At 42.7% G+C, this 16612-nt stretch overlaps 1 protein-coding gene across 16 annotated transcripts in view; it reads left to right on the plus strand.

The window, feature by feature from the left end:
• The window catches only part of RABGAP1L (RAB GTPase activating protein 1 like), a 371757-nt gene that overhangs the window by 268492 nt on the left and 86653 nt on the right, over positions 1-16612 (plus strand). For all 16 annotated transcript variants that reach the window (XM_061634135.1, XM_061634138.1, XM_061634125.1 and 13 more), the window contains 3 exons: positions 6682-6756; positions 8915-9040; positions 14021-14164. In XM_061634135.1, coding sequence (XP_061490119.1) covers positions 6682-6756; positions 8915-9040; positions 14021-14164 — 345 coding nt within the window. The remainder of the gene's footprint in view (positions 1-6681; positions 6757-8914; positions 9041-14020; positions 14165-16612) is intronic.

Genomic DNA, 16612 nt, shown 5'->3' on the forward strand with positions numbered 1-16612 from the left:
TTTATTATTTACCGATCTGGCATTAAGAAGCAGCAACTGGAGATCCGAGAGTTGGCTGACAGAACTACCAGCAATCCTGTGGGTGTGGGGAGGACCGAAACACGGCACAGCCACCAGTTGTCTGGGCCGAGTTCCCCTAAACTGGCATGTCCTCCTCACAACGCCATACCTCCCATTACCCGTCACTACGCTAATAGGGGCCCCCTCTGGTCCTCCCTCCCTGTACCCTATCCTCCCGCCCAGGCACATGATAAAAATAAAAATAAAATAAACAACAAAACTCATAATCTTTACACAGTCACACCCTCACTCATACAATCACACCCTCACTCATACAACCACTCATACAACTAGACAGTAACAACGGCAGCGACGGCGATTGACAAACAGTAGTAATGGTAGCCATCACAACAGGGGCCAAGAACAATAAATAGGCCCAGAAGCGCTAGATGGATGGATGGAGCCGACCCAGAAAACAACGCCGAGTCCAAACCCCACTCGAGGCCACGACTCCAGGGGCCGGAGATGGAACCCAACTCTGCAACGCTCTCACCGCTGCCAAGTCGCTCCTTCACAGTACTCTCTCGCCGCAGCTCTTGTCATCGGGCGCTCCCCCCGCGGCGCTCTCACCACCGCCGGGCGCTCCTCTGCAGCGCTCTCACCGCTGCTGCACGGTGCTCAAAACAACTCGAGGCTGCGGTGCCAGAGGCCGGAGATGGAACACAACTTCTTCACGGCGCTCTCTCGCCGCCGCTCTCGCCGTCGGGCGCTCCCCCCCAACGCTCTTACCACCGCCAGGCACTCCTCTGCAGCGCTCTCACCGCTGCTTCACAATGCCCTCTCATCGTCGGGCGCTCCCTCCGCGATGCTCTCACCACCGCCAGGCGCCTCCAGAGTTTCTCACGGTGCTGCCACCGCCGCCAGGCCCAGCCAAGATCCTCCGTGATCCCCTCACGCCCGGCCACTCTCCTGTGCTCCTCAAGCTTGGCGCTCTCACCACCGTCGGGGGTGATATTCTTCAGAGTCTGTGGGTGCTCATCCTCTGCTGAAGTGCTTCTATGGGGTGCATCAATGTCGTGTCCACTGGTGGTCCACTGTTTCCCATCCTGGAGTTTGCGTAAGGTTCTGCTCACCCTTCAACACCCTCCCTTCAAACCACTCTGCTCAGTATTTCTGCAGTCATTTACATATAAGGTTCTTTTCATAATTGCAATTAGTTCTGCAAGTTGAATTTCAGAGCTGAACACTTTGTACATTGCCGAACATCTAGGTATCTTTCAAAAGATGGGGTCATTTTGCAAATGGATCACTTCATAATGCCCAAAGTGGACTCCTCTTTACATCATCAGCAGGAGTTGGTTCTACCTGTCTTCTGTTTATCCCTGTGCAGTTCATCCTTGTGAGAAGATCTGGCACTCTCTGGCCATACACTCTCTGGAATACAGCAACTGAAGGATATAACTTGTTCAAAAAGAACAGAAGGAATAAAAAGGGAGGTGGAGTCACGCTATATGTTAAAAATATATATCCCTGCACAGAAATACAGGAAGATGAGCTTGGTAGCTCCACCAAAAGTATCTGGATTAAAATTAATGGGGCAAATAATAAAAGGCATGTAGTGCTTGAAGTCTACTACCGACCACCCAATCAAGGAGAAGACGAGAATGTAACTTTTGTAAACGAAATTGCCAATGTTTCGAGGAAGCATGATGTAGTAGTAATGGGGGATTCCAATTTTCCCGATATCTGTTGGGAGACAAATTCTGCCAAACACGCCCCCTCCAAGAAATTTCTGGCTTCTGTTGGAGATAACTTTCTCCTACAGGAAGTGGAGGAAGCAACCAGAGGATCAGCTATCCTGGACTTGATTCTAACCAATAGAGATGATTTGGTGGATGAAGTGGCAGTTATGGGAACTCTGGGGGAAAGTGACCACACCATACTTGAATTCTTGATTTTAACAGAAGCAAAAGCTGAGAGTAGCCATACGCGCACCCTGGACTTCAGGAAAGCTGATTATAATAAACTCAGAACAATTGTAAGTTCTGTTCCATGGCAAGCCACCCTAATAAGAAAAGGAGTCCAAGATGGGTGGGAGTTTCTGAAAAAGGAAATTCGAAAAGCGCCATGGCAAGCAATTCCAACAAGAGAAAAAAGGGGGAAACAGCAGAAGAAGCCAATGTGGCTTCACAAAAAGCTTAGAGATTACCTGAAAACAAAAAAGGACACATACAGGAAGGAAGAACAGGACACAAAGGAAGAGTACACAAAGGAGTATCACGGAATTGTCCGGATGGCGTCAGAAAGCTGAGAATGAGCTGAGGCTAGCAGGGAATGCTAAAAGCAACAAAAAAGCTTTCTTCAGATATGTCCATAGTAAAAGACAGAGAAAAGAAACAGTGGCACAGCTACTCAATGAGGATGGCAAAATGATAACAGATGACAAAGAAAAGTCAGAAGTGCTCAATTCCTACTTTGGCTCAGTCTTCTCCCAAAAAAGGGTCTATGACCCTCCTGGGAAACATGAAGTAGAAGGGACAGGATTGGAGCTTGAGATTGATCGACAAATGGTCAAGGAATACCTAATCACTTTGAACGAGTTCAGATCGGCAGGGCCCAATAAACTGCATCCTAGAGTATTGAAGGAACTGGCTGAAGACCTCTCAGAACCGCTGTCTATTATCTTTGCAAAATCATGAAGGACTGGTTAAGTGCTGGATGACTGGAGGAGAGCTATCTTCAAAAAGGGCAAGAAGGGGGAACTGGGGAACTACAGTCAGCCTAATGTCAATCCCTGGAAAAATGCTGGAGCAGATTATGAAACAGTCAATCTGTAAGCACCTTGAAAACAATGCAGTGATTACGAGGAGCCAACATGGATTTATGAAGAACAAATCCTGCCAAACTAATCTTATCTCATTTTTTGATCGGGTAACCTCCCTTGTAGACTGGGAATGCTGTGGACATAATATATGTCGACTTCAGCAAAGCATTTGACAAAGCGCCCCATGATATTCTGATTAGCAAGCTAGCTCAATGTGGGTTGGATGGAACAACTATCAGATGGATCCACAGTTGGCTCCAGATGCTTATCAATGGTTCCTTCTCAAACTGGGCAGAAGTAACGAGTGGGGTATGACAGGGCTTGGTTCTGAATCCAGTGCTCTTCAACATTTTTATTAAGGACTTCGATGAGGAGGTACAAAGCATGCTTATCAAATTTGCAGATGATACAAAATTGGGGGGCATAGCTAATACCATGGAAGACAGAAACAAAATTCAAAGGGACCTTGATAGGCTGGAGCATTGGGCTGAAAACAACAGAATGAAATTCAACAGGGATAAATATAAAGTTAGGAAAAAGAAACCAAATGCACAGTTATAAGATGGGGGATACTTGGCTCGGCAATACGACATGAGAAGGATCTTAGAATTATCGTTGATCACAAGCTGAATATGAGCCAACAGTGTGATGTGGCTGCAAAAAAGGCAAATGCTATATTAGGCTGCATTAACAGAAGTATAGTTTCCAAATCACGTGAAGTACTAGTTTCCCTCTATTCAGCACTGGTTAGACCTCATCTTGAATTCTGCATCCAGTTCAAGACGGATGCAGACAAACTGGGACAGGTTCAGAGGAGGGCAAGAAGGATGATCAGGGGACTGGAAACAAAGCCCTCTGAGGAGAGACTGAAAGAACTGGGCATGTTTAGCCTGGAGAAGAGAAGACTGAGGGGAGATATGATAGCACTCTTCAAGTACATGAAAGGTTGTCACATAGAGGAGGGCCGGGATCTCTTCTTGATCGTCCCAGAGTGCAGGACACGGAATAATGGGCTCAAGTTGTAGGAAGCCAGATTTCGACTGGAAATCAGGAAAAACTTCCTAACTGTTAGAGCCATACGACAATGGAACCAATTACCTAGAGAAGTAGTGGGCTCTCCAACACTGGAGGCATTCAAGAGGCAGCTGGACAGCCATCTATTGGGAATGCTTTGATTTGCATTCCTGCATTGAGCAGGGGGTTGAACTTGATAGCCTTATAGGCCCAACTCTACTATTCTGTGTTTCTATGAACATGTACTCATCCCCATTCCTGCATAACTGATTGCTCTCGGTCTCAGAAGATGAAGGGTTTGGTTCATCTCCTTCAACAGATAGCTTATGCAATACAATCTGTAGTCATCTACAGTTGTTAGTAAATAGCAGTTTCCTGCTTTAGAAGTGTGGATGGGGCCACATAGGTCAGAGTTTAACAGCTTGAGTGGATTATTTGGGTGCCTTTCACTCTATTTGGGAGAAAATGGCCTAGTGCCTTTCCCCTTTATACAGTTCACACACCTGTCCTTGCCACTGTTGAGCATGTTTACTGTTATGCCTTTGGCTAGATTCTTTCTTTCCAGATCAAGTATGGCATTTATATCATGATGTCCAAAACATCTGTGCCATAGCTCAAGGCAATTTGTACTTACACAGCTTTTAATCATGTTTCCCTGTTCCCTTGGACAGTCTTGTTCAGAGACACCCTGATTTTCAAAAGCTGTGGCATACAGTTCTCCATCCATTATTGCGCATAAATTGTCACAAAGTTCACATTGAAGTCCTTTTTGGCAACACTTATAACATTTCCATTCAAATTTGGAACAAATATAAATGTCTCTTGTTTATGTCTCATGGCTTCCAACTTCTGTATTGCAGGTCAGAACTCCCGCTCCGCATCCCTTAACAGTTCCCATTTGCAATGAAACATGACCCTTTCTATTTGGGTCAAATTAGCTGAAAAAATTCACATTGATGTCATGTGGGATGAAGCCCACTATTAATGAGCCATAGTCCATTTTTTGAATTATTTTGTCTTTTTGAAAAACCTATATGACTACAAGGATCGGTTCTGATTGTGGTTGAAACTGCTGGTTTGAATCAGCTAGAGATATATTATTAGTCTTGAAAAATCTATATAGGAAAACTGGGATGCTAGATCAGATTCAGATTTACAAAGAACTGTTTTCTGCTCAATTAAAGTAGGGAGGATCCCTCGACACATATAGAATCAGCTCTTTCTCTTTGCCTGGAAGCCTGTCTTTGTACAAAGGAAGAGCTCTCATGGGCTACTAAACAGTCCCTTTTGTAATGTCCTTTCTGACCACAGTTGAAACACACTTGCTGAGCTCCTTTTTCTGATTCACTCTTGGTTGCATGCATACAAATTTGCTTTCCTTTTGTCTTTGACTGTGTAATTTGATACACTAGTTCTCTGATGAAGTAGCTGATATGTCTCCCAGCCTCTTTCTTAAAGTCTGCGAGGACCATTTTAACATCTGGGTTTGCCTTTGCATCAACAGTACAAATAAAAGCAGAATATTCCTGTTGTAGCGATACCTGCAAAATGGCAATTTTCTGTTCATTATCCAATTTCCCTCCTAAGGTGTGCAACTGATCCACACAACTTTTCTATATGTGTCAAGGGATCCTCCCTACTTTAATTGAGCAGAAAACAGTTCTTTGTAAATCTGAATCTGATCTAGCATCCCAGTTTTCCTATATAGATTTTTCAAGACTAATAATATATCTCTAGCAGTTCCTTCCTTCTTCACATGTATAAACTGTGAGTCAACCAAACACTGGGTTAATAGGGTTTTTGCATTATTATTTTTGGAATCCCATTCTACGATGCTATCAACTCTTTCAGTGGGTTTTCCTGTCCTCAATATTTCCAGAAGCCCTCCTTTATCCAGCTGAATCTCAGTTCTGTACAGCCACGCATGGAAATTCTCTGGTTGCAATTTTGGGATCAAGGCATGTCTATTAATACCTCTCTGCACCATTATTCTTTCATTCAAACTTTCTGCTCTATTAGTAAACTGGGCCCATAACCTGAGTTTTTGGTGTGTGTGTGTGTATATATATGTATGTATGTATGTATATATATATTGCAGCAGAGTGCAGAAATAACTGGTCCATCTGGAATGCTGTAGTACATTTGGACCTCATGTGCACTTTTCATTGTGAAATTTACACATAAGTAAACCTACAGAGGTGTCCTTCTAGGACATTGTCACAAATGTTAACCTGTACAACATCCCCAAATTTCAGCCAATTAACCTGTACAACATCCCCAAATTTCAGCCAATTACCACTGACCATTTCCTTCTGGAAACAAAAAAGTCACTGGGGTCCAAAAATACTCCAGAAATTGTGTACTTTACTCAGTATGCATGAAGAAGGCGCCATTGTATACTGTTTAGAAAATTTTTACTTCCTCTGAATAAGTGGTTTTTGGGTCGAGGTGCTTTGGTATTGTCATGCACAAACAAAAATGGTCTCTGGGGGACAAAGTTACCTCATCCTTCCATTAGAAATCTAATTGAGGTACAAATATGCCCCAGGTCAGACAGTGTGATTGTTTTTGCTGCATCTGCATTTAAGGTTACATTTTTCAATTATACTGTGCTATTTGACATATACTATAAAGCCGGGAGTTGTTTGAGCTGCATACACTGAGAACAGCAGACCTCTGGCATATGAATTTTTCAGAGTTTCAAAAGCAGTCTATTGTTTTCCTCTGTGTGTGTACTGCTAAAATAAGGCAACTCAAAAGACCATGGAATGTGCCGTCCCCTGAATTGTGACAGTGGACTGTCATTATTCTCTATTGTAACCAAACTTGCCTTTTTATTCCAGGCATATTCAGTGTATGATGAAGAAATTGGTTATTGCCAGGGTCATTCCTTTCTAGCTGCTGTTCTTCTACTGCATGTGAGTAAACTACAAAAATGATGTTCTTGCGTAATGAGCCAAAGCATTCAAAAGATTTATGCTTTCAACCTATCAAATATTTCTAAGTTTCCCTTTCCTACTTAATCTTCTTTTCTTGATGCCACTTGTGAGAAGAGATCAAGCTTGTTTTTGTCCAGAACAAAACTAAAACAGGAATAGTTGTTTTTTGATTAACTGTCTCTAGCATCCTCCTCTATTTTCAGTGTTTGTTCCCATTGTTGATAGGCTTTTATTTGACCCAGGAAGCTATTATACTTAGGTGCAAAGTGTTCATCCAGATATGAGAATTGGCCTCAGACTCATTTGGTTCAACAGAATTCCTTTCATCCCAAAGGCTTTATATAACAGACCGCTCCCAGTCCCGTTCATATAAGAATTTTAAAATCACAACCTTATATTAGTTGACTCCTTTAACTTTAGATTGCTTTAAACCAGCTATCTGAAGCTCATTAATGAATAATTGTATAGATTCTTCAGATGATAAGTGGGAATGTGGGAAAATGCGCTGTGCTTCAGTATTTATTTATTTTAAGATGGCTTTTCCCAAGGGTTCTAAATTGGTTTAGAATACTGCCACTTGGGAATTGTAATATAGGACCTGGGCATGGGGAGACTACTATTGGCTGGGTCTTTGCGGTAGTGTGGCTTAAGCAAGAGGTGACCTCATATATATAATATAAGGTCATGAGAAGGGGGTGACCATGTAACCCAAACACAAAACAATCTACTATGCACACAAATTAAAAAGCCAAGAGAATATAATCCTAGACCATTGAGAGAACAGACTGACCCAGAAGGTGACTTGCTTCCCTTGCACTCAATTAATTGTGTAGTTGAATCAAAGAAGATCTGTCCAAGTCAGGTAAAGGATCCAAGGATGGCAATGAGTCCTGTTGTGAGCAATTCATTAAAACAGTATAATGAAACTGAACAATGGTCACAAAGGCTGGGATTTTCTCTAAATATATTTTTCCATTTCTTCATGTGTTATTGGTTATCGAGTTGGGTCAGGATGCCATTTTTTAAATTGATGTGTTTGACAAATTTTAACGTTGGTTGGTTGGTGGTGTTCTTCATGAGGCAAGCCTCACTCCCACAAATGGAGTTTTTTTCCAACAGCAAGACATGCCTGAGGAGCTATAGTATTGTTCTGTAAATTACATACCACTTTTTTATAAGGAGAGGTCAATTTCAGCTGTGAAAAACATACCTAACCAACTGCCAGCAACACAGCTGCCTTGTAAAGGGTCTAGTTTTTGGAATGTGGACCATACAGGAGCAAAATAGTTTTCTAAGTTTGTAATAATCATAATTTTACATTGAGATAAGAAGAACATAAGAAAACCCCTTCTGGATCAGACCAGAGACCTGTCTAGCATTCTGGTCTTGTAGTAGTGACCATTCATATGCCTATGTTAAGCCCAAAACGAGGGCATATGTGCAATAGCACTATCCCACTCAAAATCCCCAACAACATATATTTAAAGGCATATACTGGAGGCTATATATAGCTATCATGTCTAGTTTGTTCAAGTACATGGATATGTAACCCTTTGTGAAATACACTGGATACCAGTAAAACTTCTTCTGGTTTCTACTTTCATAACTGTAATTATTTATTGAGTTTGTTTACTTGGGAACCTGGGATTTGTGAGATCAGAAGGGGAAGAGTTGAATGCCCTAGCTTTCTCACTCCATTGCTAATTTTGTACAAATGCTTCCCATGTCTGTTAACTTTATGGTTCGTCAGTGGGGCTGAAACACTTCATCAGGTAGAGCTCCATTTGTGCTTATTGAGCAGAATCAGAAGACCTTTCTCAGGGTTAAGGGAGATCACCTGGAAATACATTTGCATTGCCAGCCACATATTATTGAACTTCAGCAACATCACTAGTTTTATTATAAATAAAATGGCAGGTGCATGTACTTAGTAGCCTAGCTAGAACTTGCTCTGCTCAAAAGGAAATGTAAATTCCCACTTCCAAGACATCATTTCCAAATATAATATTTGAAGTTTTTTGTTTTGATTTGCACTCCCATTGCATATAATCCTGTATGTACAAAACATTGTAGGCTAAAAGATTAGCAGTACTCAGTTGAGGGTCTCATTTTGTTCATTTAAATGGTTTCCCTGCAGATGCCTGAAGAACAAGCATTCTGTGTGCTGGTGAAGATCATGTATGATTATGGTTTGCGGGACCTCTATAAAAACAACTTAGAAGATCTTCGTAGCAAATTTTACCAACTGGAGAAACTTATGCAGGTAAGCCCAGGATGAGGAATCCATCTTTACATTACAAAAATGTTAGACCAAGGAAGGAGAGCATTAAAAACCTTTACAGCTCTCCTAAGAACTGATGTATTCGAGACAAATGTGCATTTCTTGTGAAATTATTATTATTTTGTGAAATTACTTCCAGTCAAGGGACTACTGTTGGTATAATTGCATTTGTTTAATTGGAAAATTCTAAACTGTTTTATACAAAAGGTTAACTCTATACCAAAATATCATCTCGTCTTTATTTTTTTCTTCCCTAACTTCCTGCTCTCTAAAGAGGAAAAATACATCTTCAATATCTGATGACCGCACCCAGTGGCTTCATATAGATATTAAAAAGCATGGGGGACAGAACTGACCCCTGCGGAACCCCATACTGGAGGTCCCAGGGTGCCGAGCAATGCTCCCCAAGCGCTACCCTCTGGAGACGGCCCACCAAGTAGGAGTGGAACCACTGCCACGCAGTACCGCCCACTCCCAAATCAGTGAGTCAGCCCAGAAGGATACCATGGTCGATGGTATCAAAAGCCACTGAGAGATCAAGGAGAATCAGCAGGGTCACACTCCCCCTGTCTGTCTCCCGACAAAGGTCATCATACAGGGCGACCAAGGCTGTCTCCGTGCCAAAACCAGGTCTAAAGCCCAACTGAAATGGATCCAGAAAATCGGTTTCATCCAAGAGTGTCTGGAGCTGGTTGGCAACCACTCGTTCCAGGACCTTGCCCAGGAATGGGACATTAGCTACCAGCCTATAGTTGTTAAAATTTTCCGGGTCTAAGGATGGTTTCTTCAGAAGTGGTCTTACTGTCGCCTCTTTCAGGCGGCCAGGGACCCCTCCCTCTCGCAGTGAAGCGTTAATCACTGCCCTGGCCCAGCTGGCTGTTCCAGTCCTGCTAGCTTTTATTAGCCAAGAAGGGCAAGGGTCCAACCTAGAAGCGGTCGCACGCACCAGTCCAAGCACCTTGTCGACGTCCTCGAGCTGTACCAACTGAAACTCATCAGGACAAGACTGTGCACTGGACACCTCATTCAATTCAACTGCTGTGACATTGGAGTCTAAGTCCTGGCGGATGCAAGAGATTTTATCCTGGAAGTGCCTAGCAAATTCATTACAGCATGCCTGAGATGACTCCACCATGTCCGTAGGGCCAGAATGCAAAAGCCCTCGGACGATCTTAAAAAGCTCTGCCGGATGGCAGAGAGATGATTTAATAGTGGCAGCAAAATATTGCTTTTTTGCTGCCCTCACTGCTCCTAAGTACAATTTAGTATAGGCACTTACCAGTGCATGATTGCATCCATCAGGAGTTCGCCTCCATCTGCACTCAAGCCGTCTCCTCTGCTGTTTCATCGCTCTCAGCTCCAAGGTATGCCATGGAGCTGCATGAGCTCTACACCAAAGAGGGCGCACAGGAGCAATCGTGTCAACCGCCGGGGTCATTTCTGTGTTCCACAGGTCCACCAGGTCTTCGACAGGAGCGCCAGCCCTATCAGCCGGAAAACTCCCCAGAGCCCTTTGAAAATCCTCAGGAATCATTAGTCTCTGGGAGCGGACCATCTTAATGGGTCCCCCACCCTTGCAGAGGGGAGAGGTCACAGTAAGTCTAAACCTCAACAAGCGGTGATCTGTCCATGACAAAGGGACTGATGTAAGACTCCCTATATACAGATCACCATCCCCCTGTCCCGTGGCAAAAATTAAGTCTAGAGTATGTCCTGCTATATGTGTTGGGCCAACAACATATTGTGACAGCCCCATGGTTGCCATGGAAGCCATGAAGTCCTGAGCTGCCCCAGATAAGGTGGCCTCGGCATGGATGTTGACATCCCCCAGCACCAACAGTCTAGGGGATCTCAGCAATACATCCGAGACCACCTTCGTCAGCTCAGTTAGGGAGTCTGTTGGGCAGCTGGGTGGGCGGTACACCAACAGAATCCCCAATCTGTCACGTTGGCCCAACACAAGATGCAAACACTCCAGACCAGTAACCACAGGGACAGGGTGCCTGGAGAGGGAGATGGAACTCCTATAGACCACAGCCACTCCCCCTCCCCGTCCCTCAGATTTGCACTGATGTTGAACCAGATACCCCGGTGGGCACAGCTGGGAGAGACTAACTCCTCCCTGCTCACCCACTCAGGTTTCCGTAATACATGCCAGATCAGCTCCCTCATCCACAATTAAATCGTGGATGAGGGAGATCTTATTGTGTACCGATCTGGCATTTAGGAGCAACATCCGGAGATCCGAGAGCTGGCTGATAGGACAACCAAAAAACCTGTGGGTGTGAGGAAGACCGGAACAAGGCACAGTCGTTAGCTGCCTGGGCCGAGTTCCCCTCACCTGGCAAGTCTTCCTCACAATGCCGTATCTCCCTCTGCCCGTCACCATGCCAATTGGGGCCCCCTCAAATCTCCCCACTCGATTCTGAATCCCTTCACCCAGGCACATAATGTAAACCTAAGACTCACGCACCAATTCACAAACATACACTCTCATCACACATACACCACCTCACTCCCACAAAAACAGAGCTGCAAATACGTGCTGACAATATCAAAGCGGAACACCTGGTGGAACCAACCCAATTCTGTCACAAACAGGGTCAGCATGACGTCAGTCCAGAAGTTACAGTGCACGCTCAATCCACAGGTCTTCAGAGTTTTCTGGTTCAGTCAGTCTAGTGCATATCTGCTGTTAATTCTGGAAGCATACAACTGAGGATTTTTTGCAAGGTACCAGTGTCCAGGAGCCCTAGCAACTAATGGCCTAGAGACAGTATGGCCAGAGAGCTTATTCTACCCTTTTCCATTGCTCCTTCTTCTGCTGCAGATGTTTAGAAAGATATGCCAAGGAAAGGTGCAAGTGAGCCTCATTGCTCCACACTGGCTAAGGAACCCAAGGTTCAGTCTGTTGGTACAAGATGCCTGGCTTCTTCCAAGTCAAAGGGAGTTTTCTTAGGGCCGAGTAATGCACCCACAACCAGATCTTTTCTAAATACCAGCTTGAAGGCTGAGCAGTAATGACTAATCTGGGGGAAAGGTCAGGATATAAATTTAATAAATGAAATAAATAAATAATAGATAATCCAGGTTGAGTATCTAAAAGACATCCTAAAAATGATGTCATCCTGGTGGGCCTCCACCATGAGGATATATAGTACCATATGGTGTCATAGGAGGGACAAGACCCTGAATCACAGTGGTGACGAAGAGGTTTTAGATTTTTTGCAGTAAAAGGTTGGACAAAGGCCTCAGCACCAGCAACTTTAAGCATGAGGCTGCAGCCCTGGGGAGCATTTTAGGTTGTAAGAGAAAGGGCTTCATCACTTTGCCCTCCTGCATGTCAAGTGGTTCCTCAACCCCCCATTTCATAGATTTCCTTCTTGGAACTTCAACTGGGTCCTCACTGTCCTCATGGGCCATCATTTGAGGCCATGGCCAAATGCTCACTGAATGTGTGTAGCTTAAGATAGTATCCTGGTAGTCATTGTGTCAGTTTGGACAGTCTCAGAGCACGGGTCTTATCAGTAAACCCGCAGTAATACATTCTTTATATAAAATAGCCCTCAGATCCCATTTCTCTTTTATTCCAAAAATTAACACACTTTTCTATATGTCACAGAAAATATCACTGCTTTGGTTTTCGCCCTAAGCCAGTGCACCACAAGGAATAAGACTGGCACAGGCTGGAAACGTCTAAGGCACTTTGCATCTGTTTGGATAGAATGACATACTCTAGGAAATCTGGGTCTATTCATTTCCTTCCTGAACAGATGTTTGGGCACCAAAGTCTCTAAAGCCACCATCTCCAGGTGGATGAAATGATGTTTTGTCTTGGCATATCAGAGTTTGATGAAGAGGCCACTGGTGGGCATCACATCCCACTCTCTCAGAGGGGCAGCTATAGCTGCAGCTCTCAAGGGTAGCTTTCCTACTGAGGATGTTTGGGCCTTAGTCTGCACATTTACAAAGTATTATATAGTTTATTATTTCCTCAGCAAAAGCTGTTTTTAGCAGAAATGTTCTGCAGAGGGTTATAACATAATCACTTCTGGTTTTCAGAAGCCCGCGCTGAATGTATACTACCCTGTTATATCCCAGTGTTGTTGAGTGTACTCTGGGAGCCTCAGGAGGAAAAAAAATTCCGTACAGTGAATTTCTGTTTTCAGAGTCTCCCAGAGGGCATATGGCCCATCTCTTCTTCTGAGACTAACCAGTTATAGGTGGATTTGGTGGCTTTTAACTCTATCATATACGTGAGGGAGATAGGCATTGTCTCCTGGAATGATCTACTCGATCCTGATTTAATTATTCTTTTGATTAACTATTCCTCAAATTTCACACGCATTTGGCATGTTTTTCTTTTCCAGCTAGGGGTAGCAGTGGCAGCCTCTGCTGTTGCAGTCTGGTGTTAGAGGACAGTGTGGCCTCTCTTGTTGGAGAAGGCAGACAATGGGCCCTGCCTATCTGCTCTAGGGGGAGATGCCATCCCACTGCTGCTGAATGCCCTCTAGGAGTCTTACCACATTCATAGTAAGAAAATTTCCATGTTTACAGATATATTGGTAAGATAAACATATGGAAAGCAATACATTGAGACACTTCTATTAATATAAAGAGCTAGCATTATGCCCCCCCTTTTGACACAGCTTGTAACTAAACTAAATATGACTCCCTCAGTTCTAAAATTGTAAGTCAGAAAGCAAGTGTTAATGGGTAGAGTGGATATTAATTGACAGATGCTCTTGGAGGGGAAATACAGGTAAAGAAAACCCACTTTTCTCTTGAAAAGGGATACAATACATTTTGATAAGCATTCATCACAGGTAAGTCATAAGTTATGTATTTGAAATGTATTTTGGCATGCTAGCACTTGGTAATGAAGTATTTCATTGTTGGAAGCCTGCATAGAAAGTATTTCAGAGAGCAGAAGATGGAATCAGCTTTCTCTTTCACCTCTAGGAGCAGCTGCCTGATTTGTATAACCACTTCTTGGAACAGAACCTGGAAGTTCATATGTATGCATCCCAGTGGTTTCTCACTCTCTTCACTGCCAAGTTCCCACTCTGCATGGTCTTCCACATAATTGATTTACTCCTTTGTGAGGTAAAATAAAACCAATCTGAAGAGTTTTGCTTTGCATGAAATGAATTGCCACTTTTCTTGAGCTTATGTTTGTTATTGGATCTCAGGGAAGACTGTGTCATATTAAATAAGAATATAGGGCCGGTTCCAAAGGGCAGCCAGATGGGGCCCTGGCTGAGGGACCCTGGGGCTACAGGGGCCCCTGAGGGGCCCCTCTGCTCCCCTTCCATGATTCGTGGCACAATTGCTGCCACGGATGGCACGGCAAGAGCTTCAGAGCCCCCGCCATTCCCTTGCTTAACCTACCTTTCTCGGCCATTGTGCGCATAGCGCTTCCTTTAACCAAGATGGTGGCCGAGGTTTCCCTAAGGGGCTGAAGCCTCTGCTGCCATCTTGGCTGATGGCATGCATGCATGCTATGCACGCGCATCCCTGCCACTTTCATAATTAATACATGCCATACTGCTGTTTAGGCTATGGATACAAATCAGACAGGCAGAAATCTAAGGAGCTTAAATAAAGAGACCAATAAAGGACCCCAACCAATTTTCCAGTTTTTCAAAATAGACAGTGTCTTTTTTGGTGGAGATGGGGGTTGGTCATGTTACAAGTTTGTAATAGGCCCAGAGAAATAATGCTTGGGCATTGATTGAGGTTAACACTCAAATTTTGCCAATTAGTATGTCACAGCAGACTATAATTAACGAAAACCAGGAAGCCTTCCACACATGCTAGGAAGAGGGAGTGTGCGAGCCTGCTGATCATCAGACTATGGTTTGGTGTTGCATCTGAATTGAGCCATTATCTTTCATTATCTTGTATTTAAGACTTGTTACACATTGTGTTCTGAATGTGTACGTAATTGCTCTTGCCTATTGGGTCTGGTATTTTTAATTATTTTTACAATTCTGACCTCTAGTGGATGAAGTGCACTTAGCTTACAATACATGATTAAATATTGTTCCTTTTGTATTTGTATGTATAATTAGGGCATGTTAAGAACAACTTTAGCATGTTTAACTTCGTACCAGACTGTGGCCAATATTATTTTTAAGTTACTGGGGCTGGCTGTTCATATCATGCTAAACCAGGAGCCTTGAGGTTGTTGTTGTTAAATTTATATTCTGCCTTTCCTCCCAAAGGGATCCCAGGGCAGTAGCAATGCTTCTCCTCCACCCCATGCACTGTGTAGTTGGAATCTTCTAATAAGTCCTGACTTTGGGGCAAACTGTGGTTTGCCACAAACTGCAATTTGAAATTTCTGATCATGGGGCATGAGGAAAGTTGGAGCATATGAGCCTAAGGCTTCTGGGTACTCATGCAAAACTATAGTTTAGCATTATTTATCTTATTTATTTAAGAAAACTTTTAGCCAACCCTTCCTTGACAATGAGCTCAGGGTGGGGTACTATAAAACAATATAAAACATAATAACAATCTCGTCTTGTTTATTTTTAATAGTATTTGTTTCTGATTCTCAACATACTATATTCCTTATAAATGTAATTCTTTAACTCTGAATTATTGCTCTTCTGCATGAGATTGCTAATATTTGAATGTGTATCTATAGCATTTTAAAACTTTAATTTTATAGTTGCTACAACCAGATGGGCATCGTTTTTTGGAATGAGATGTTAGGCCATGTTAATAAGGAATGGGGGAGAAATTTGGTGAAGTTCTCTTAAAAGAAACCTACCTAATTCGCAGTTTGTGAAACAATACACAAACCAAAAACATAGCCATCCTTCGAAATCTGCAAATTTTGCAACACAGTTTTCCAGCCAAGTAACATGTACAAAATGCATATACTAGGATAGCGTGTGTATAAAAATGCATATAAGTGAAAAATAACATACAAACATGCATTATATTAAGGAAAATGCTTTGCAAAATGTGTTTATTAGGCATACAAACATGTATATTAGGGAAATTCACACTACAGTGAACTTTATAAAAAAAGAATAATCACATAACAATAATGTTCTGGAGAACTGAATTTAAGATTGGAAAAATGAGAAATTGAGAGAAACCAAAATTTACAGATTCACCCATCCCTATTGCTGATAAACAGAGCAGGTAGAGTGATAAAACGATTCCTGGACTGTTCTGTTTTAAGCTAGAGGTGGGAATCACATAATAGAATTCTTCTACATCTAATAACCAACCCTACATGTAGAAAACTACATAAGAGTTCTTTAAAGCTAGGCTAAAATTCAATAGCATTTTTTTCTGTTAAAAATCTCTTAAAATCAAGCAGTATATAAATTTTGTTAACTAAATGTAAATAAATAAAACAAAACTAACATTTTTTCATAGGTAAGCATTCAACTATTTATCTGCAGACGGGTGTAGTCAAGGAAATGTTTTTCTGCTTTATAACTGGTGTGAATTATTCCTTGTTACAGAAGTAGATCTTAATTATTTGTGGTGACATGAATAATATTGGTGTTTTGTTTAAAAAATGTATAA

The sequence above is a fragment of the Rhineura floridana genome, chromosome 6 (genome assembly GCF_030035675.1).
Source record: "Rhineura floridana isolate rRhiFlo1 chromosome 6, rRhiFlo1.hap2, whole genome shotgun sequence".
Classification (NCBI taxonomy): Eukaryota; Metazoa; Chordata; class Lepidosauria; order Squamata; family Rhineuridae; genus Rhineura; species Rhineura floridana.